Below are 24383 nucleotides of genomic sequence, written 5' to 3'. Positions count from 1 at the left end.
GCAGAGCTCTGCTTCAAGGTACCAGAACAGGAGAGACTTAATCACAACAATTATGATGATGATGATGATCGTAGCAGAGATAATTGCCTTAGTGACTTTGGTGGAATTATAGAACTAATGTTTCAGCATCTGCCAGGCAGCACAGAAATAATTAATGTCAATTCCAATTGATAACATTTGAATTCCTAAGCCATGCCACAAGAGCTTAGATTTCACACACAGAGATACACACACACCACACACACATACACACACACACACACACACACACATGCACACACACAAATTAGAATGAATACCATTAAAATTTAACTCGTTCTCCACTAAAATTTACCTTCTTTTGAAGGCTCCTATAGTCCCTCCTGCACAAGCCAGGAGTAAATGCTATATTCTCATTTAAGTGAGAATTATACTGAGAAATTGAGTGAACACAACTAGTTGCCCACTCATATACATTTGTAGAGGAACAAACACTTCCAATCTAGCTGATACAACTGCACACAATCCAGAGAGGGACACAAACACTCTTGGCATCTAGAGAGACATAGCTATCTAATCACCTATGCATGGTCATGTATAAGGTAAGTGGCTAAACAGTACAATATAAGTGAGAACTAATAACAATTTAGATTTTGTCCCATCCTCGGTGACTAATAGGTCTCTGTGGCAAATGTACATTTTACTAAACAAGAATGGGAATTAGTCCTTTTCCCTAATAGTATCTGGAATTTGCTGATAAAGGCAATTTTTTACCATTTGTTCTAACTTTTTTTGTTTTTATGAATTTGAAAAGTATCTCCTTCACAGTCAAATATGGCGGGGGACTTGGCAATAACCATGGATGCCCAGCTTCTAACAATTCTCATCATCACTTTTATATCTTCTGTTTATCATCTCATTAATTTTCTCCTTTATTGCTAAAAATGTAATTTTCTGCCATGCTGAAGCTGAAAGGTAGCAAGAGATGTATGACGTCTGGAACCTAGCAACTCTAAAGTGTGGCTGGTGATAGGCCTGTAGTGTGTTATAGGACAAAGGCCACAATTATTATTATTCACTTTGAGGAATTTTTTATTCACGAGCTCTAGTGTTTACACTTATTTGTATAATTTGCTCTCCAATTTTCTCTAAAAGCTATATAGATAGAGATCTAAGTTTTGGATAGTGTTCTGAGTGACTGTCCTCTAAGTCAAGCATCTGCCATCATGGGATGTTCAGCTCTACAAAATGTTCATTCCAGCTGGGCTGGTTCACTGTTCACATCTCCTCATAGTGGGATAGGAAGGGTCAGGAGATCCTTAGCTATATATCCAACTGCTTCCTTCCATAGCTGTATACAGCTCTACCTTAATTGCATGTGGCCTCAGGAAGGTACAAGTGTATATAGGCCAAGGGAGAATAGGGGAGGCAGGATGCATCGATGTAGCTATGGGGAAGTCCTCATGACTTCCAGGTTAAGGCTTTCTAGGTGTAATCTGTTGGGGTGTGGATCACCCCAAACCCTGTAAGAAGTATCTCACCTATGTCTATAAGGAAACCCGATGAACATTGACCGGTCCCAAAGAGTGATGTTTAGTGGAATAGTGCTTCTATCTGTCATTCAGACCTTAGAAACAGGAGAAGATGTTGCTTATGTCTCCCTTGGAGAACCAATTTTAGTAACAAGACACTCTCTGGAGAAAGCATAAAGGATAGATGGATTTTAGATTTTTAGATTGCACTATGCTTTAAGGGGAAATAATAAGCTTTGGAGAAGATGAGAGATCAAAATGAAGCATTCACAATTACCATCCATCTCAGCAAGAATATAACAACTGTGTAGGGCTTTTGTTTTCTTGTATTTGTTCTTAATCCCGAGCCAAAGAAGTCAGTAGACTTTCCTCCAAAGATACACAGAGGGATCAGAGGAGGCCTCGGGTGTGACTGTGATTTGTAGCATTTCACAGTTCCTCCTCCTGGGCCTTCTCCCATTCTGCAATCCATAAGTTACTCTTGCTTCATGCTTCAGCCTCCTACACATCTCCTTTTACCCACTGAATTCAATCCCATCTGCTTGCACATGACCAACTGTCATCTCCCTTTGCAAGGCTCTAATAACTACATCTCTGGCATTTATCTCATCATCAGTCCCTGGCACTGTAGTCCTGAGGCACTCTACACATGCTACTTGGCATTTACTTCTCCGGAATTTTTACTATCTCTCTTCCATGGTCATTTAGCAAACTTTCCTAAACCCATTAAACATCATTGGAGTTGACTGAAGTATAGTCTCATACCCTTTCTGCCTCTAGTCTCTGCCAGACAAGCAGGGTGTGGGGCCGCCCAGGAGAGTCAAATGGAAGTCAGTTGATTGACATCCATCAGGCCACATGAGAGACACTGATGTGAATGTTACCTAGGGGCTTGGCCCTTAACCTATGATTCCTTTGCTTGATGGTTCACAGCAGATCCCAATGCCTCACATTGTAAATCCAGCCTCCTACTTGGCCTCCCCAGGCCTCAATCATTTTACATCCTGCCCCTACATTCTAGGTATCCATTCTAATAATCTTTCAAATTAAATTTCCCCTCTTCACCAGTTGATTTTGTAGAGTTACTTTTTATGTCTCCTCCAGAAAAACCAACTACAACACAGAGCTGTGAGGCTAACCAGTGTGAGGCTAACCAGTGTGTTTTATTTGCTAGAGCAACTTACATTTCAGTCATTGTAGCATAATTACAGCTTTCAGGTTTAGACAGAGCCTAGTTCTAAACCTACCTCTCAAGAAAAAACTACATTTTCTGCTATGGATTGGGATCCTTGGTAATGCTCAATTTTCTTAAACAATGGTCCTGACCACTTCTTTGAAAGAGCCTCCTGTGATATCACTTGCTATGTTTCCTGTGTTCTTCCCCCAAACACTAGACTATAGGAGTTAATACCTTGTGCAGACACAAGAATCAGCATAGAATGTCTCCTCTCCTGTCTCTCTGTGCCACTGCACACAATCAAAACACTTTTAAATCTGCTTTTCAAAAGATAACACTGAAGGAATAGGTCTTTGCTGTTGACTTGAATACCAGCTGCCAATAGTGCTCAACAAAACATTTAAAAATAATAGAACAGGAAGCACTGTGATTAGTGTATTTTCAGGGCAATTGTTTTTGCTTTCATTTATCCCAAAAAAGAAAGGGTGGGGGCCCACTCTCTCCTCCAAAAAAAACAAAAACAAAAACAAAAACAAAAACAAATCAACAATGCTCATTGAGCTGAAGAAATTGCACAGAAATTGTGCAGGGACAAAGTGTAGCAAAGTTATGTGCGGTTAAAGAATTCCGGAATGTTTTCATTCTGGTCTCCATTATAATTAGGTTCCTAGCAGATGGAGAGAATGTAAATCATATCCTAGCAGGAGATAGACACTGACTTCTGGAAGATTCATTGCATGCTGCAAAGACAGCTGTCTTTATTCCAGGGACATGAAAACCTGACTTTGTGCTTTATTGGTTCTAAATAAATAAAGAATTGCTGCCATAAAGCTTGCCACAGTTTTCCAACCCAGAGCCAATAAAGACAAAAGGAAAGTATAATGAAGAAGCTTGTGGTCCTATGGCCTATTGAGAGCAGGGCTATTTAGTTACTTCCCGGCCAGGGCAAGGAGAGGGGTGGATGACAGCGGTAGTGGATCCCCAATTATGGCAGTCTTGAAGCTTGGGCAGAAAACATGGAACAATGAGTTACTTGGGAATGCTAGCATTATGGGTAGAGTTTTTTGTTTGAAGCCAGGGTCCTGCTGATGGCCTCTCTCTTTTCTCATACAGAAGCTATATGACATTCTGTGTGATGTAGAGCTCCAGTACCTAGTTAGATATCAAAATATCTAACACAGGTCTCTTCTCAGAGTTCAGGACATAAACCTAGCTCATGCTGTTTTGAAACAACTGGTCATGTAGCTGTTGCTACCTAGAAGGCAGATATTTTTTGAACCCCTCTGTTTGGCTTGGCAATTCCATCTCCTAAAACAAAACAGGATGCCATCTTGGAATGTGTGACAATTGCAGTGTAGCAACTCCTAGACTGCCAATTTGCAGTTAGAAGATGACAGATAGTAATAGAACCTCTAGTTTCCCATGCTTTGGGCTGGAAGATGACAGGGAGATTCAATGGTTGGAGAAGAGACCACGTCTCAGGACTGGCATGATTGTCTGTTTCTATATCATCTCGCTGAGACAACCAGAGAGAGAAAGAGAGGTCCTGCTATTTCCTAACCACTAAGCCCTACTGAATATGTTTTCTCTGTTATCCACGCCAAGTTTGTCAATATACACAATGATCCACATGAGATTCAAACTGGCTGACCACAAATCCAACCCAAAGTGCTTTGATCTACTGCCTGGAACAAATACAGCATGGCCATTAGGCCCAGCACAATACTCACTTGCACAATCGGAGGGACTTGGCAATGGCATGGGCAAAGATTAGTGGGTAAGGGTTGTGGAAAGAAAGGAAGAGTGGAGTGGAAAGTCATTTTGGGTTAGAAAAATGAATTGGAAATGAAGACTTGGTGGCAAGCCTCCTGTCACTGAGAAAACAAAACTGTTTCTCAACTTCCCAAGAAGCTTCTTAGACTAGGCTCAATTACAGAAGACAAATATTCATACATGTTCACAACCTCCATGGATTCCAACCCTTGCTAGTAGTAAAGCGTCTTGGATTCCTTGCATTCCAGTGTCTTATGGCTGTGGCCAGTGCTGTTGCATTCTGGGAGGTCTGCAGGTACCTGCCCCACTGGCCCTCTTCTGCTCAATGTATTCCTTCTATGTCCCTGGCTCTGGAGTTACTGTTTAAGAGCTTACAAGGGAATGACTCTTTCATCCTTGTGATTTTTTTTCAATCTTTAAGCATTGAATTTAATAGCGACTTTGCAGTAACTTTTGTCAGACACAGTGTAAAGAGGCCTTTACAACCTATAAATCTAATATACAGCCATTCACATAGTTAGCAAGGCTTGTCTTAAGAATACTCTGGGACTCGACCTGGAACAGAAACTTTGAGACTACCTCCTGGAAAACAAAGACACTTAGGTCTTGAATATCACCAGCATCACATTGATTCAAGAATCTTCTATCAGGAAATCTGTTGATAGTGACAAATCGAAGGGAGGGGGGATAGGGGCCCTGAGAGATGTTTCTGTCATTCTGAAATGTTTGAATCTACTAAAGCTGTATATGGAGGAGTGGCTGCCCAAAACTAAGACTTATGAGACTTAAATGGGAAAATAGAGACTTATATTCAATTTTGGATTACTGCATTTTACAAGTTGGGCACCTTGGTGACCCAACTTTTTCTATCATGGAATGTCTGTGTTTTCGATTTGCTATCTGGCTGGTTCCCATTCTGAGTAACTATATGTCAGTGTACTCAGTGCGTGTGTGAGTGTATATATGACGTATGAATGTGCATGTATGAGTATGTGTGCATTTAATAAATACTGAGAGAATGGAAAGAGTAAAAAGCCTCACATGACTCTGCACCAATACTTCCAGGTGTGAAAATGACCTGAAATTGAAGATCAACACGGGTCTACCAGAAACGACTCCAGGGTTAAGGAGATGCCCTATCGTTTGAAGCAAAGTGACCTGCTTATGACAACCATGAGGGAATTCTTAGTCTTTGATGTCAGCATCACAAACTTCTCAGGTGTCTTTTTATGGTAGGCATAACCGAATCACCCTGAGATGTTAAAAAAGTCTTTATTAGAAGACATATGTATGCTAATGTATAGATATCTGTATGTATTTATAAAAGGACTCCAGGGAGCCTTCCTCTTGCCTCTGTTTTCTGACTAGTGGCATCTTCTCATCTTGCTCATTGCATTTGGCAGCAAGCCCTTGAGAGCTGAAGGGGGGGGGCATCTTTGTTCTCAGCAACAGCTATCATTCAATCATCATCCTGATCTCTTCCAGTTCTTCACTGCTGACTGTGATTAAAACAACATCTCACAATGATTGATCTTAATAAAAACAACACACAGTCCTTATCCTTAAGCGGTTAGTTTTCCATCTTTAACCTACACAGAGCAATTCAAACAGAGGAAAGGAGTGACACATAACCTGAGAAGCAGGAACTATTTTCCCCACTTGCAAGACACCTGTGAATTTAGGATAGTATGTTCCACTCAAACTGTTATATCTCTCAGAGTCTGGAGGTGCAATCCACACAGGAAAGCCCCTCCCAGGAGTGTTGGATACAGAAAAGCTTTTTTTTCCTGTGAGAGCCCCTTTGGCTGATACCTGGCATGCAGTGAATGGTTTGATCCTCCAGAGGAATGGAGGGATGTCAAGGACAGAGATCTGAAGACTGAAGGTATTCCCTTTGAAATGCAGCAGCTTTGGTTCTTCCAGGAGCTGGCCACCTTGGTGCCGTTCATCGGATACCACTTCCTGTAGGAGCAGGAAAGAAAAGGAAGAGCCACATTGAAGCCTACAGTTTCTTGCGCCCTACCGTGCATACTCTGACACAAACACACGATTCCATAGCCAGATAAGGCCCCAGATTTGAGATTGAAAGCTGCTGATGAATAGGGATCTGATCACCAAGAGTCAACCATTCTTTCTTGCTTCTGTAATGTACGCCTATTTATATTTATTTATTTTGTGGGGTGTGGGTATGCATGTGTGGAGGTAAGCAGTTTGCAAGAATCATTTCTGTCCTTTCATCCTGTGAGTTCCTGAGATTGAACTCAGGTCATCAGGCTTGGTGGAAAGTGCCTTTACCTGCTGAGTCATCTTGTTGGCCCTTGTTGAATTTATTTATTTTTATTAGTATACATTCTTTATGCAAAATATCAGGCATCATCATGACATTTTATACATGTATACCGTATACTTCAATCATAACAATCACATTACCCTGATTTCCCTCTTCCTTACAAAGGTCCCCTCTTCTCATATAGGCCTTTTTTCTATTTTTTTATGTCTTATTTTTTAAACTCCAGAAATTACATGAGAAGTCATGATTCTTGTGAGTCTATATTCTTGTGAGTCTATATTATACTCTTTAGTTTCATCCATTTTCTTGTAAATGCCATTTCATTAATCATTATGGCTGAATACTCATCTATCTATCTATCTATCTATCTATCTATCTATCTATCTATCATTGACATCATTGACTTTATCTACTGAGTCATTGATCAACATCTAGGCTGATTCATAAGTTGGTAGTTACGAACAGTGTTGAATTAAACAAGGTCATGTAGATACCTTTGTGATGCTGGATTCGATTTCTTCATGAGTATTACTCTTGGATTAAACAGTATATATTTGATTTTTTGTGGCACCTCTGAACTGATTTTCATAATGGCTTACATTCCCTCCAGCAGTGTGTGGCAGGACTCCCTCTGTGTCTAGCCACTTGAGCCAGCATGTATTATTTATTTTCTTGATGGTATGCCTTCTGGCTGCTTTTAAACTAACTGGAATGTTCCTTAAACTGAAACTCCCCCTTACCCCCAAGCTGACTGTACTACCATTGAGTTTTTAGGAGTGGGTTTCGTTTGGATGTGACATTACCCAGCAGTACACACAGGGTTGCACCTTCACAATATAGACGGACAGGTGTCCTCCCTTCTACTGTAATTCCTTACTAAGACAGGCATTATTTAACATTTGTCTTTGGCTCAAAATAAATGTTTAAAGTGTGTGTTTATTTAGAGTAGCAGTCATAAGAATTTTTTAAGCCAAAAAGGGCAGGAAAAATAAGGTTTTTTTTTCTTTTATCGAGTTAGCTGACTTCAGAAACAAGAAATCAAATTTCCAAGGTAAACACTCTTTTATGTTTCACTGGTAGATCATTATAATTATACTCATGACAAACAAAGTCCACACAGGTTCTACTGAGCAAACACTTAATTGCTTCTGAATTTGTTGTGACCAGAATTACATTGATAGGGCAGGTGGAACAGTTAAATAAATATGTATTCTGAAAAATATCAAATTACTGCTGAGGTAAGGCTTTCAGTGAATAGAGATGAGAGTCCTCCCCAGGTCCATTTGTAGAATCATTCTTGACTTACAGATTCCTTTCAGCGATAGGAGAAATGCCAAGCCATACAGCCTTTATGCATTGTAGTCTCCAAGATGCTATAGTTGGAAGAAGTGCAGCAAGTTGATGGATAAGTACACCTTTCCTGTCAGTTATTAGTCTAAAAACAGCATCATAGAGTATCTATCTCTTGCCTTAAGATATAAGGACACATCTTTTTAAGTTTCTAGGAATTTGAGGTGCCAAAACTTCACATATTTGACAAATATTCTAATATTGGCTTACCCCCTGTCTACAAACGTTTTATTTTGAAACAGGGTATCACTAAGTTGCACAGGCAGACCTGAATTCATGAGTTTTCTGTCTCAGCCTCCATATGGTTATACATGGGATCTGTATAAACTGACTGTAGAATGACAATTCAAAAATGTTTCTAACTTTTATCTTTGAGTTGTTGGCTGGCTAATTTTTTTAATAAAAAAACTGGAAGAGGAACCCTTAATTGAGAAAATGACTCCATCACATTGACCTGTGGGGGAGATTGTGGAACGTTTTCTTAATTAATGATTGATATGGAAGGGCCCAGTAAACTGGGCAATGCTGTCCCTGGCTATGTGGTCCTGGGTTATATGAAAAAGAAAACTGAGCTACTCATGGGTACCACGTCAGCAAGCAGCATTCCTTTGGGGACTGGGCTTCAGTTTTTGACTCCAGGTTCCTGCTTGAGCTTGGTGACTTACTTCCCTTTGTGATGGACTGTGACTAAGACAATTAAGCCAAATTAACCCTTCCCTCTGTGAATAGCTTTTGGCTCTGGTGTTGTTCTTAATCACAGCAACAGAGAGAAAACTAGTACAAGTAGATTGTGGAAAGGTTGCTCCTGTAACATGCCAGTATCAAAAGATTGAGTTCAACTCCATGCTCTGCAACTCTGTCTTCTTGCTTGTTTGGGGAGCATTTCTTGGGACTTGCACACCAGTGATACACTTGTTACAAACATGAAGATGTTCTCTTTCCTCACTGTCCAGCACAGTGACCATGGACCATATTGACTATCAGAACACTTCAAATGTGGCAGTTGTGAGAGTGTGGCTAACAACTACTATATCAGGCAGAGACTTCATGTCATCAGAGACTGCAAAGTTAGTTATAACATGCGGCCTGTGTTGTTCTTGCAGAGTGGTGGGAAACAGCCAGTGTGGGGAAGAGAATTAATCCCGATTAATTCTAAATGCCTATTGGGGTAAGACATTGGCATTGTAATAGATTGAGTCTGTAGTTCCTTCATATGAGATGTAATGAGTGTCCACTGGATCTATGCTCAGGCTGGACACTGATTATGTAGCTATGCAACCAGGCACCACCAAGAAGCTGACACGTTGTGTTCAAGAATGAGAACACACATATGCATACATGATGATTTATGTCACTAGGGTCCTCCCAAGGAAACTATTTGCCCAAAGTTACATGGTTAATGAGAGAGGATAGAACTGTGCGTCTTCATCCCAGTCCAGTATTTCTTTGCATAGACATTTTTGCCTTTTGTTATACTAGGCTTACTGTTTTCTTACAGTCATGGGAAAGCCATGCCACCATCACTGCTTTACTATGAATAATTTTTCATTGGTGCAAGACATAGTTATAAGATCACATAAGTCAGTGTATGTTTACCATATTATATAATTTAATATATAATTATGAATACATTAACACATATATCATTTAAACATTCCTTAAAATGCAGTAAGTAGGGTGGAAATGATGAGGTGAAATGATGAGGTGATAGCTCAGTCGGTAAGAGGACTTGGTTTGGAAGCATGAGGACATGAGTTTGGATTCCCAGCACCCACACCAAAAGGCCAGCATAGCTATACAATAATACTCCGTGTCTCCGCTTTGAGGGGTAAGGATAGGAAGAAATCAAGAGCTCCATGGCCAGAAAGTCTAGCCAAAGGCTTCTGGTTTGGTGCGAGATCCTAACTCAGGGCCCCGGGAGGAAGACACCTGACACTCTGCTCTCATGTTCACATGTATACCACAAGGGCATGTTCTTCCACATCCATGTGCACTCCCACACACACACAAACACACACACATGTACATACATAGTATACCATACACACACCACAAACAACACACACACATAACATATATACTATATACATACCACAAACAACATACATATATGACACACACCACAAACATCACACACACATACAACATATACATGCACAACAATGCACAGCACAGATATACAACAAACACAATACAGATTCAACAGACACACACACACAAGGCAGAGAGGAGAACTTGTAAAATATTATGTGTAGCTATTTCAAATCATCATGTAGTAAGAGGTATATTTTTCAATGTCTTGCTGTAGGCTCCTTAATTTAAATATGAGTACAATTATGCTTTGATGCTTTGTCTTTTAGCTTACTGATTTACAAAACTGAGCAATTAACATTATTGCCTAGTCTTTGGCAAAATATTAAGTAATTAGATCAATTCTGAAATAAGGTAATTATTAAATGAAAAGACCCAATCATGAACTAATCATTATATTTACATATTTATAAATGCATTGCTGGCTTTAGAGTCAAAGAAGTTAAATCCCCAGTACAAAGAACTTTAAAATAGGATACTTTGACCTTGTCAGAGAAGTGTGATCCTGAGTGGAGTACAATGTGATATTTTTAAGAGCTGGACAGCTGTGGGTTTTTGTTGTTTCTTTGTTAATTTTTTTGGTATGATTTTGCTATTTATCCCAGGATGGCTTTGAACTAAGGATTCTCCTGCCTCAGCCTATAGAGTGATGATGGTATTACAAATGTATGCCACTGCAACCAAGTGCACACAGATATGTGAAGCAGTCATTTGTACACACGCCTCCGCTGAACACGTTTTGAATCATCTACATGGACAATGTTGCCTGTCAGTCACTCCATTTTGCTTCCGGTTAAATCTCTCCTCCCGGTGAAATGATTCTGTTTCTGGAACAGGAAGGCCTGGCCCTGGCTCTGTGTATATAAAGTGGATGGTGGTTTTACCAGGCCCTCAACTTCTTCATTTCATACCCGGGCCTGCAAACCTTCTAGCTCTTAGAGCTGCAGCCAGGAGAAACCCGCACAGTGCGGCTCGCTGAGCTCTTCATGTTGATTTAATGAGACAGCCAGCAATATTCAGGTATGCTTCAGGGATACTAACAGAGGCAGGCTGAATTTACATATTTATGAGACAAAACTGTTTGAACTTACACACACATACACACATATACACATGGTGTTGCTGTGGTGTTTTCCTTTAAATGCTTTATATGAACAATATTTCCCAAGGTTGCATTATTGATAAACATAAGAACTACATCTGGAGGAAATCCTTTGAAATTAGGTTCTAAATCCACATTAATGCCAAATAAGTAATGAGTACCGAGAGGTACTGAATACAAGTGTCGAGTGCTAGGAAGGGGAAAAATGAGTTGTTTTTTCTTTACATTCTGAGATGAAGATATAAGATCTTAATTCCTTGCTTTCCTCATGTCAAAGTTGTGTGTGTGTGTGTGTGTGTGTGTGTGCTTGAATGTGCATGTTGTGTATGCCACTCTGTCATGAAATATAGTAACAAAACCAGTCTTAAAATGTATTGCTTTGAAAATGTATCTTGAATCCTCAGTCTTGAGTCTGATGGGTCCAAGGAGGCAGAGGCTCAGTAAGGAGGCCCAAAATGGCTGCTCCCACCATTGCAGAGGAGGCACCGGGAGCAGAGAACTCTGGCCTTTCTCAGCTCACTCCTTTCTCACCTCCAGGCAGCTGACATTTTCTATTTGTTAGCAGCACTCCTGAGTTGGTCTAATTTTTTATGAAGTAAGTGGTAGATGTCTTTATCAGAACAGATCTTAAAATATCTAAGCTTACATTAAAACATATCTTAGCCAAAGAGATGGCTGTTTTGTTTGTGTCATTTGAAGACATTTCTGTTTCCACCCAGTGTAGCCCAGAAAAACTAGAGTGAAACAGGGAAGCCCTGCAATCAGAATGAAGGAAGGTGGATGGGTTGTCTGTTTACTCAACTTCTTCAAATGGAATACTCTTTGATGGCAATCGCTGTATTGCTTGGCCATAATCAAGTGTTAACAGACAAGTAGATGTGGTCTGGGAGCTCATTCTTTTGCAAAGTCTTCTAGCATCTAAGTGTTTTATGGGATGGAACTTCCCAGTGAGATATGAATGAGAAAAAAGACGTAACCATGTCCTTGCAGCAGCCTTCCTTCTTGGTGAAGAGCCAAGCTCTAGCTGAGCGCATATTTGTTATCATTTCTTTGAGATGCAATAAATACAACAGTTGTCACAAACGTGTCCTAACTATGATAAACATTTCATTATAGTGATAGTTGAAACAAATTATAAGATGGGCACTATCTGCCTAAATGTTCCATGAAAAATTCTAAACTAATTTTTATAAACATAAACTCTATTAAAAATGCCAAAAATATGCATCAGAGAAAAGACAGCCTTTCAACCACTGTTTCTGAGAAACTCAGATATTCACATATCCCTATCCATCACCCTGTGCAAAAATCAGCCCTAGGACAGCCAAGTTGGCTTAATGAATAAAAGCCTTTGTCATCAAGCCTGATGACCTGAGTCTGATCCCCAGGACCCACATGGTGGAAGAAGAGAACCAACCCCCATAAAGAGTCCTTTGATGTTCACACGAATACTGAGGCACACATATGGCAAAGCTAACCCTACCCCATATCCCACTTCTATTAAATAAACAAATAATGAAACACCAACTCCAAATGGATTAAAGACTTTAAGTCTTGAAATGTAAAAACTGTTACAAGGACAATTAAAGAAAACATGGAAAGACACAGGTATAAGCAAAGATTTTCTGAACAGGACTCCAATCACTCAGGAAGCAATGTTAACGATTGCCAACTGAGATATCATGGAATTAAAAGCCTTCTTCTTCACAGTTGAAAGGAAATGTTCACTGGTTGAAGGGACAGTCTATGGATTGTGAGAAAACCTTTGCCAACTAGTTGTATGCTTGACAGGAGATTAATACCTAGATAATTCAAATAACTAAAAAAGAAAAACCCAAGCAAGGTGAAAAACAACTAAAACAATTAATAAACTGGCTGAAGAACTGAACAAATAGCTCTTAAAAGATGAAATGTAAGCAGCCAATTAACATGGAAACATGGTCAGACTCACTAGCCATCTAGAAATGAAAATTAAAAGCATATTGAGGTCCCATCTCACCCAGTCAGAATGATAGTCATTAAGAACATTAACAAGAAATTCTTCAAGTGTGTGGATAAAGAGAAATCTTACATCCTGTTGGTAGGAATGGGAACTAGTCCAGTCATGATCAGAATCAGTATAGAGATTACGCAAAATACTAACAGTTGATCTATCACATGACCTAGCTATACTACTTTGGGTAATTACCCAAAGGGTTCTAAGTCAACATATCCCAGTGATACTTCTACATCAGTGTCTTGCAACACTGTTTACAATAGTTGAATTATAAGAGCAACCTAGGTGTTCAATATAAAGGGACTATGAAGAAAATTATATACATACAGAATGGACTTTGTTTTATGCTTTCTTATTTTTTTTAGTTGTAGAGAACAAAGTGATATTGCCTGCAGAAAAACAGATCCAACTGGAGATTATTTTAAATGAATTAAATCAGCCTTAGATAGACAAATATAGTACTCTGTTTCATTTGTGGATTCTAAATTGCTTTTGTTGGGGGTATTTTTATCACAGTTACAGAAAATAAACTAAGGGAGGATCTAATAGGAGTAGGTGGAGGTATGAGATGGGGAAGATTAGGGGGATCTGTAGGCTCAGGTTATCCTCAATATCACTACAGACTTGTATTAAAATGCCCTTGTGTTAAACAGTTCTATGTACAATGAATATATGCAATGAAAATTATAAAAGTGTTAACAGTTAACATCTATTATCATGAATACATGAATATTTGAATATTTCATAGCACTCTATATATTTATTTAACAGCTTTTACTATATAAAGTTAGAAACTGAACTGGTAATTAGCAAAAACCAGAGTGTCATTGTTTTATTTTTAGTTTCATGGCTTATTAATAGTCTTGGGCAGGGTACAAATCAAGTGTTTTTCTGTGTATGTCAGGGGAATAATGTGAGGCTGACAGAAAATGAGTCAACAATGTACACAGTCTTTTTAGCTCATACTGCTTAAGCTGATATTAGCCATGAAGTATTTTACAGGATCAAACAGTAAATTGTTGAAGCTTTCTTAAAATGGAACAGTATTAATGGGTTAGTAACTACTAATGAATATCACATATAAAACCATAAAGATACAACACAGATGATTGAAGATATTAAAGTGATACCAAAGTTTCTATGTGGAAAGTTCTGAACACATTATGTTGTAGCAAGATGAAATTACTGAACATGACTATGTAACATAAAAAGAAAGTAAAGGAGAGAGAGAAGGAAGGAAGAAAAGAAAAGACAAACTAGATGGCTTTATTCCGAGTGATGAAGTCTCTTTTCAGAAATGCTTAAAGTTATGTTTTATTCTATAAACAATTCAAAAAAGTTATGCATTCCAGGTTGAGGATCTCTCAGAAACACAGAAGGGATGTGTGGCCTTTGCTGCTCATGACAGCTATCACAAACACCTTCCAATAACAAGTGCTACCAAATATTACCTGAAAGCCTTCTTTATCGTATATAATTTGATGAATAAGGGGCCACTAGCATAAAAGATTTAATGAGCGAGGTTAGGGGTATATATACTGAGAAACACTTCCCTAAAGCGAAGCTAAAGTTTCACTGACGTAGGCATACTTCTGAATAATGCAATAAGGATACCTGGATTCCACAGGGAAGGAATTTTCCCTAGCACTAAGAAGGGCAGATGGCCAGCAGGAATAGATAGTAAATTAGAAGCTGGTCTTAGCATGATTTTAAGACTTCCCTTGCAAAGCATATCTCTGCAAACAATTGAGCTGCTGAAAAATCTGGTTACATCAAAGGGAATGAAAATAGATTATTGCAAAGTACCAGGGATAAACTCTCTAGGAAAATGACTATCTTACTAATGCATTCATAAGCAGTGAGACAAGGAAAATCCATGCTTGTTGAGAGCTGACTTTGATGGTAATGAATGAATGAATTCATCAGAAGATTATCCACAAGGGACTGGAGTTCTTTACTACATCTTCAACACCTAGATGAGTTGCTAAACATCATCTAGTTGGAATCCTTGGAGCATTTAGACAACTGTTTAGTGTGTGTAGTAATCCCCACATGTACTTCTCTAGTTAGTTATTCATTGTTTGCTTTTGAACCCTAAATATTTTTTTTCTTATAAAGAATTCTAGTTTGACGATGGGAGGGAGGGTAAATGAAGAGCATAAAATAACAATTATAGGATGAGTATTAATGCTTCACTGGAACTCTATACAAAATTACACATGGGGAGCTAAGATTAAGCATGACCTTCACAATGACTTGTGTTCCTTACAAGGTAGGCATGGAAGAAGGTTTGGAAATACAGGATGTCATGGTGTCACCTCCTGGCTTATGTTCAGGATTCAGGTCCTTGCATCTCTTCTATTGGTAAACATGAGTTTTCCAGCTCAGCGTCTTAAAACCTAGTTACTGAATGTTCTGCATAATAGACTTAATGACCCAGGACTGGAATAGCAGGGATCTGGAATGAGGTGTGTCAGGAGAGCTATGCTATTTATATATGAGCAAAGCTTCCACAGGCTCATCTGCATTATCCTTGCTGCTATTAATAAACCACACTCTTCAGGAGTATTTAATTTAGGATGAATATTACATGATTAAAAGCACCAAAAATGGAGAAGAACATTGAACTACCTCTGCCCTAATAGCCCATTATTAGAATGTGTCCAGGATACTATATAACTGCCTGGTGTTAGGTATGATTTATCATTGTTGTTTCCTAATTCCATCCTTCGGTAGACTCAGGCAATTTTCTCACTGCTTTTTTCACACCAAATAATTCCCTGTTCTGTGATTTATGCCATTCCCTTTCTTGACCAGGTATCTCTCACTCTTAGATGTGATCCTTTCATACGGGTTTGCAAAGTGTTCTCAAAAAAAATCTTCTCCCACATTTTTTGTTTACATTTATTTTCTGAATTATGATTGTGCTTTTAGATGGTTTCACAATTTAGGAGACAGTATTTTCAGTGTTTATGAATTTAATCTGTTTCCCTTCTTGAGTGTCAATTGTCTCCTCGTCTCCTCTACATAGAACATACAGTAACATAACTCTTGTTCAAAGTGGTGTGTGTTTTTCCCCCAAAGTTTTCACTGAAGAATCCTCTACTAATACTGGTGTTTAGGAAGCTGTGGTGGTTTGAATGAGAAATGTCTCCCATAGGCTCATGTATTTGAGCACTTTACCCCAGCTGGTGGCACTGTTAGGACAGGCTATAGAACCAAGGTTGAGTTTGCTAAAACAGATGTATCACCGAGAGCAGGCTTTGAGGGTTTATAGCCTTGCCTGATTTCTCATTTACTCTCTTTGCTTCCTGGGTATAGATGGAACTATAACCAGCCAGCTTCCTGCTTCTGCTGCTATAGCATGTGGTCCCTGCCATGATATACTCTATCCCTTTGGAGCCAGAAGCCAAAATAAACCTCTTTTAGCCATAAGTTCCTCTTGGTCATAATAATTTATCACAGCAAGAGAAAAGGAACTAATATAGATAGTCAAAATTTCATGGCATCAAAACAAACAAACAACAAACAAACCAAACCACAATTATAACAAAAAAACTGACCTGAAATGCACAGGGGGTGTTGTCCACACAGTAAACTCTCAGGTTGTAATCCAAGGAGTTACAGGACATGCAGCCAAACACGGCCACCTTGAGCTGCTTTACAGCACAGTCTGTGATTGGCTCTCCTGTGAGGGCATATGTTCCGAAGCTATCAAGTAGCACATGGCAGGCAAAAGGATCCAGAAGGCAGTAACAGGATGTGGATTCATCTTCCACTGACATCACTTCCTGTTAGAGAAAGAGGTTTTCAATTCTTTCAGTTTGGAAATACCATAGGGTCCAACCGTTTACAGAGATATAAATAAATAAACTTTTCAGAATATTTTTATTGTCTTAAATATCAATGTTAAATCGTTGTTTTCTATTAAAATAACTGCTGAAGGCAAGAATGCATGAAATGGTTATGTACAGTGTGATGTCCATTTTAATAGGAACCATAACAAAACATTGCTTTGAAATTTCCATTTGTAGTTAATTGTTCAATACCAGCTTTTTAAAAAGTTAAGCCTTAACCTCAATAAACAAACTTACATTATTACTACTTTTTTTCAGAGATCTATTTCTGAAAACCTTCTAAAACACCCTTAAGTTGATGTTTATTTTCACTCCACCACTTTCATTTCACTGCAATCATTCACAAGGGACCATTAAATAAATGACTTGGATAAGATGTACTAGAATATTTCACCCTCTCTGATAAGAACTTAGGCATGTGTAACTAGTTTGGTGGAGCATAAATACAACACCATCTGGATGGAGAAGATTGTGAGGAAAAGCTGAGAAATAAAGTGGTAAAAATCAAGGCAAAATAAAACACAAGGGGAAGGAGACTACAACTACATATTGGCTAGGCCCCAGTATTCTCCTGCCACAGTACCAGGACCCAGTACATAACAGGATTCTTTCTAGAACCCAGAAAATGCACTATCTCAAGATACAGCTGAGTCCAGCATATGTATTATATTGCAGCAACTGTGTCTTTTCTCCTAGAGAACTATGGTTTTTCTTTTACGTCTTTTTACCTGAAATACCTCCTGGGAGACAAGATCCCAGGACTGGCACATGCAGGTCACTGTGTCCCAGTAATTCATGCAATCTGGTTTCAATGCAAACTGACTTCAGATAGACATAAAGAATTCCCTATCAGATAGGCAAATCAGCACTTTCACTTAAAATAGTAATTCAGCTGCAATCTTTCTTGGGGTTGACTTATATATTTTCATTCTTTTTCCTTGCCTCTCTCAGATTGATATATAGCTCTTTACATGTACTTACTTACACAGGAACTCAGTAGTGATCATCTACATGTATTTGCTACATGTATTTGCTAATGCCATAAACATATGTTAGGTACCTGGTGCTTTCCTGATACTTTGAAGCTTAGCTTGTCCTCGTTGAGCTACATCCTCATTGGCACAGAGTAATGTCATCTTAGAAAAGGACATGGCCTAGGGGGGAGTCTGGATACTCTTAAAGCAGGTACATAGTGTGTGCATTTTTGCAGGCAATTACAACTGAGTTCTCAGACCAAACAATAACCCCAGATTGTATCTTGTCTCTCTTTTCCATTATTACATGAAAAAGCTAGCAAACACCTTGAGGACTGTATAAAATTCATATCACAACTGCTTGGCAGTTAGCAAATGTTCTCCAGTTTCACAGCTGACCCATCATAATAAGAATAGTGAAGATTAAATCTAATGCATCCATAGAACCTGAATACCATTTTTGAAAAAATACAGAAACCACACAACATCTCACCTCCCACTTTCCCTGCTGTGTCCGTTTCTTCAAGTGGATGTTCCAGTGCTCTGAGCTGACGTCTGCACAGTGAGGGATGGTCAGTGCGAAGGGAGTTGTGACAAGCATATCTGGAGGGCCACAGGTGACTTCAGGACTCAGGAGTACCTCAGATCCATCTGACTGCAGGCTTCCCAGATGAGAAAGAAGACAGAGAGGCATGTGAAGGATGAAGGACTAGGAATGAGAACTTAATTACAGATGGGGATAGTCTACAAGCAGTGAAATCCCTCTGTATAATGACCTGGAGAACAGGCCATAGCGTCAGACTGTCCAGGTACCCAGATTGACTATGGTTAGGTCTCAACTGATGTTACAAACAAAGCAGCAAAGTGACAACCAGTCCTTTGGAAATAAAAGAAGGATTGAAGAACCCTAAAATGCACCTGTGCAGCTAACCACAGCTGGCAAATTATCAATCCTGTTAACAAACTCTTCAATTATCATTCTCGTTAGCATATTCCTATTGGTGATAAATCCCAAGAATCTACAGACCTGACTTACTTGGTTGGCTTATCATCAGATCCCTTTCCCAAAACAACATATTCAATAGTATTTTAATGCTAGTAAATGATGAAACAAGTTACTATGCATCAAAACACTACCTTAGGTACTTACAAATTAAACATGATTATTCTGCTTTAAAACATTTATTTCTGCAATGTATAACCATATCAGTTTTATAATATTTTTATCCTGATAGCTCACTAAAAAGCTATAAGTGTATATAATCATGTACATGATAGCTAATTTTCAACTCTTTCAAATCCTAATTTAAAGTCATTGCACCCAAATCTGGAGTTCAGATTTTCCTGTGTTGTGAATTATTTACAATGAAAATGCTATTGTAGAAGACAAACCTATGTGAAATTTCAGTAAATGGGTCATAACTCATTGACTCCCTCTGTTTCATTACACAGCTCCATTCACACTGCTCATGTTGGGAATGGAACACAGGGTAACTAAGCCTTACTCCACCCTCAGCTTTATTCAGTTTTCCCCAAGAAACAATAAGAAAATGAAGTTTACATAATAACAATCAGTAAAAATAGCATAACATGAAGCCCACTTAATTTCTACCAACTCTCTTACTCGTTTTGTATGTTTCACTTATAAGAAATACAATGATATAATCAATGAAGTAATTGCAGACACACAGATGAGCAATGCATGCTGAGATCTAGGTCAGATAGATACTACCAAAACTTCATGTCTTTCCACTCAGGAAGATATTCAAATGTGTCATCCTGGATTCCCAGAGCAAGCCCCTGGCAGCATAATGTTGGAATTTGGTTTTCAAAGATAAAATTGGTTTCATGGTCTTGAGTAGGCAAATCCTTAGGAGTTCACCTAAATGCTATTAATTCCTGAGTCATTGTTGTTCATATTCAATGACCTGCCTCAAATTCTACATGGTCACGCTTGAGTTTGGTGTCTATAGTTTTCTGTTGCACTAAACTTGGGTTACATAACAGCAGGATTACCCGACATCAACTGCATCCAAGACAGAGCTGAACACAATCACATGGCCACCTTCCCTCCTCACGAAGCACTAGTCATGCTTTCAAAAAGATTATTTCTCCAAAATGCCTGAATTTGACAGTTCTTTCTCTACAAATGAACCAAAAATATGTTAAGCTGAGAGCACCCCTGCCTTTACATTTGAGCAGCAAGGGAGACTGCAAGGCTGTATTAGCAGTAGCAAACATGCTTTGCAAAGCCCAGAACAATATATTCAAGGTTTGAAAAACATGTGAAACTCAAGTGTGTGCTCTCAGCATACAGTGTTGGCCTGTGTGTGAATGGCTGCCAACAACTATTAGAGAAGGGTTAAGTACTTTTCTTATAATTGCTGTCTATATTCATCATGGACAGGAAAAGTAGGGATGTTTATGAGTGACCGATGACAATCTCTCCTGAAAGAACTATTTAATTGCTTTCAGAGATTCATCCCCATCATTGAACATATTGTTCAAACATATGGGAATTGGGGAAATTATTTAATGCCAAATGAACTGAAATCAGTTAATTAGAGGAACTCTCACACTCACTGTGAATAGTAAGATTCCTCTCAGTCTTAATGGATCCAGGACCAGCACTCACAGACACAGTGTGCTGTGTATCAGAGTGCTGGGGCTTTGCATTAAGTGGTCTTTGGAACCCACTGTAAGTATAAAGTCAATAAATCAAAGTTTACATGTATTCCTTCTTCTATGAGAACAGTGACTGTACGTATTGGCATCTCTCTGGTGATGGAACAAAACAATCTCCCCATTCCTCTTTCCATCGGCAATAATAATTTGCCCTTTTCTATTACTGTCCACTTTTGGCAATCAGGGAGATTTACAAATATTAATTAAAAGCCTTCAAACACCTGAGAAGGCATGCAATTGCTGTATAAGGTCACAGAGATGTCAGTCAAAGGGATGGCAGTGAACCACTCTAAATCTCTGATTCATGGCTCTGTGGTCTGTGAGCAGACTATCTTTCTTCTCTATCACCATCAAGAGATTTCTGACCAAATTTTGGCTCTTATGATATCCCAAGGAAAGATGAGGATGGAGAACATGATCCAAGTTGAGTCACAGATAATGACTGAGGACATTTAAGGACGGGACTAGGGAGGCAAACCTTTAATTGAGTGTGGACAAAGATGAAGCTTTGTAAGAAAAGCTTGGATGGCATTTGCATTTTCTCACATTGCATAATATATGACAAGGCAGGATTCGTGTCCTTGCTAGAAGAAAAGGCTCCCATTTTTTCCCTAAAATTGCTCTAAGCTAATAATAACTGCAACTATTAATGGTGGTAGCTTCAGAACCATAGTATGAACTAGTTCACTGCGTCTCACACCCTAGTATTCTTCCAGGATTGAAAAGCCTTGTTGCCTTGGACCTTTGTTACATAACTCTTACATTGTTCTCCATATATATATATATATATATATGTATATATGTATATATATACATATACATACATTTATAGGCACATGCATATATGCATATAATTTAGATCTTCTTTATGTAAACGTATTTTGAGATCTGGGTCTTATGTCTAGAGGAACTTTGTTATCTAAGGTAGCACTTTTATCTGATAACTTAGCAATGTATCAATCAATATTAGAAATACACACTATCAGGATTTAAGGAACTCTGACCACAGTGCTGGTCTTCCTGCTCTGTTTCTGTCTTCCAGTTTACTCTTGATTCAGACATATGCCAGTTTACTCTGACCTCAAGGAATTGGGGCTATTTTTGCTGCTCTGCAGTGCTAGGCATTGCCTGAAAGACATGTCCTCCAGACAGTCATAGGACTCCCTGTCCTGTTCAGGTCTTTGTGGAAATGGCATCCACTAATGAGGCACTCCTTGCCCATGCCATGGTAATTGGAACATTTCCTAAACCAAGGGCTGACCTTGGCTTTTCTTTTGCTCAGTGCCTTCTAATGGACTATCCTTTTTGTTCATTTGTTCTTGTGATTCCTATAAGCTAAGATCTACTCCCCACAAGGCTAGAGATTTAAAACAATGCTTTGCTCATTATTGTATCCTTAGTGTCCAACCATACCGATGGTACACAGTCAATTATTTGTTGAAAAGAACACAGAAACCAGCTTTAAGTGGCTCCCGTTGATCAAATCTGAAACATTTTTAGACTCAAAGTAAACAAAAGTAGAATGTAGAATAGCACACCAAACCACATAAGAATGTACAAGAAGGAAAAGTAAGAAACAAAAAAGGACTAAGTAATAAGCATAGGGAATCATCACTTAGCAATTAGCCACAGTAATTCTTGATCTAACCTAGAATTAGAAATGATATAAACCTACTTGAGGGAAGTGTGAGAAATCCTATAGAATGATATAGATTCAAAGCCTTTACCAAGGTACTTGCCAATTACAAAAGGCAACTATTGCATCACATGGTGATTTTCCACATGCAACTTGGCACACGTTGTAAACCTTAATGTTGCCAGTAGTGGAAAGAATAGACAGAACACGCCCTTAGATGGGGTACAGTGCAGAGAGCTCAGCATCCCCTCTTGACCATTCCCAAAGTGCACAACTTGTATCTCATCACTGGGAAATGTGAGAGAAAGCCAGCTTGCTGGTTAAATGTACAACATAGTCACTGCAGGTTTAATCGTCACTGTTACAGGATTTAAAGAGTGACTTCAGATTCAAGTAGACTAAAAAGACACACGACAATCAAATACAATGAAATATCTTGAGTTTTCATTTGCCATGAAGAACCTTATCCTGATAAAATGTGAAATAGATATAAGTTTTGTTCTGTAATATTAGTATGTTATCAGTGCTAATTGTCTGACTTTGATAAACATGTGGTCACAAAAGATAACTTGCAGCTTTGGAGTTAAATATGCCGACACATTTAGGATAAAGGGGCATCTTGTTCACAAAGGTTATAAGCCTTTTGTTTATGTGCACATGTATGCATTTTACTCATTTGCATAAATATACAGGGAGAGAATACAGCAAAGGTTATACATATTAACCCTTACAGATCTGATCACAGGAGATAGAAATTCTGCTACCAGTCTCCAATTTTTCATTACATTGGAAAGTGTATTCAAATTTATTAAATGTTGAAGTTGAATGAGTGAATGGAAATAGGAGACTCAGAGAGAATGTTTTTCAGAATCCTCTTGCATGAAACATGAGCTGGACGGAGATGAAGGTACTGCTTGCCCGGTAGAGTAGCATTCCCCTCGCCTGTCTGCACAGCACTGCCAACATTGATGACCTTGGCAGGATGGGGCAGCTGCTGAGACACTATGTTTTTAACTCAACAGTTGCTTATCTGATGCTCAACTTGTAAAAGATCATTTTCTTCAAGCACAAACTGCCAGTTCCAAGTTTGGAGATGAGGTTTTCATCGTTGCCTGCCCCGCTGTGCTTGGTAATCAACGTCCCCACCTTCCTCCTATGGCCTAGATTATAGATTAATAGGGGTTTGATCACCTTTGCCTGCAGTATCTTTCTGGAATCCAGACAGAAGAGTAATGGTAGTTTTACTATGTCAGGCCCTTGGTCAATACATAATTAAATCGTATTTTATTGGAACAGACATAAAAGGCAGATAGGTATGAGCTGTAGTACTAAAACTAGAACCCTGAAAGCAAGGCTGCTCTAGCCTTTCAGAGTTTTCAACTGCCAATACATACTGTTCTCACTGCCTTCATAATCATTTCCCTTTCATTAAAACCCACATTCTAACCTAAGGTACTAAAATTACTACAATGGGGCAAAACCCTTGAACATTTCCGCTTTGTTGTTTTGTCTGTCTTTGCTTTGTTGTTGTTGTCCTGTTTTGACCACAGATTAGCATTCCGCAGAAAGTAACATTCTAGAACTGCCTTGAGCTGGACTCTTTAAAGCTAGCCTTTCTCACTAGTTTATCTAAAAATCATGAACACAGGTGCTGAAAACTTTTTCCCACCACTCCTATGTAGGTTGTGAAAAGCAAGCACCCAAAAAGAAATTATAGGTGGTGAGGAGCTAAAGAGAGGAGAAAATGGGCAAATCATCTATTGGTTACAGCAGATTCCACACCTTTTTATCTTCAAGGGATTCTAAAACAGGAATGTGGCTCAGAATTTCTTTGGCAGAGAAGTTAATTTTACATTCCTGGATACCTGCAGTAAAGGTTCTTTTCAGTGTTTGTAGAAGAGGGACACCGATTCATTCTTCTTTTACTTACTAAGTGTCCTT

The 24383-nt window shown here is 38.8% G+C and overlaps 1 protein-coding gene across 9 annotated transcripts in view; it reads right to left on the bottom strand.

The window, feature by feature from the left end:
• Positions 1 to 24383, bottom strand: part of Unc5d (unc-5 netrin receptor D) — a 519921-nt gene that overhangs the window by 25590 nt on the left and 469948 nt on the right. For all 9 annotated transcript variants that reach the window (XM_005066591.4, XM_013110828.3, XM_005066592.4 and 6 more), the window contains 3 exons: positions 18615 to 18783; positions 16854 to 17081; positions 6274 to 6423 (listed from right to left, as the gene is read on the bottom strand). In XM_005066591.4, coding sequence (XP_005066648.1) covers positions 6274 to 6423; positions 16854 to 17081; positions 18615 to 18783 — 547 coding nt within the window. The remainder of the gene's footprint in view (positions 1 to 6273; positions 6424 to 16853; positions 17082 to 18614; positions 18784 to 24383) is intronic.

This window comes from Mesocricetus auratus, unplaced genomic scaffold (genome assembly GCF_017639785.1).
Source record: "Mesocricetus auratus isolate SY011 unplaced genomic scaffold, BCM_Maur_2.0 Super-Scaffold_100026, whole genome shotgun sequence".
NCBI lineage: Eukaryota > Metazoa > Chordata > Mammalia > Rodentia > Cricetidae > Mesocricetus > Mesocricetus auratus.
The sequence above is the reverse complement of the archived record's forward strand: the minus strand, read 5'-3'. Positions and strand labels throughout refer to the sequence as shown.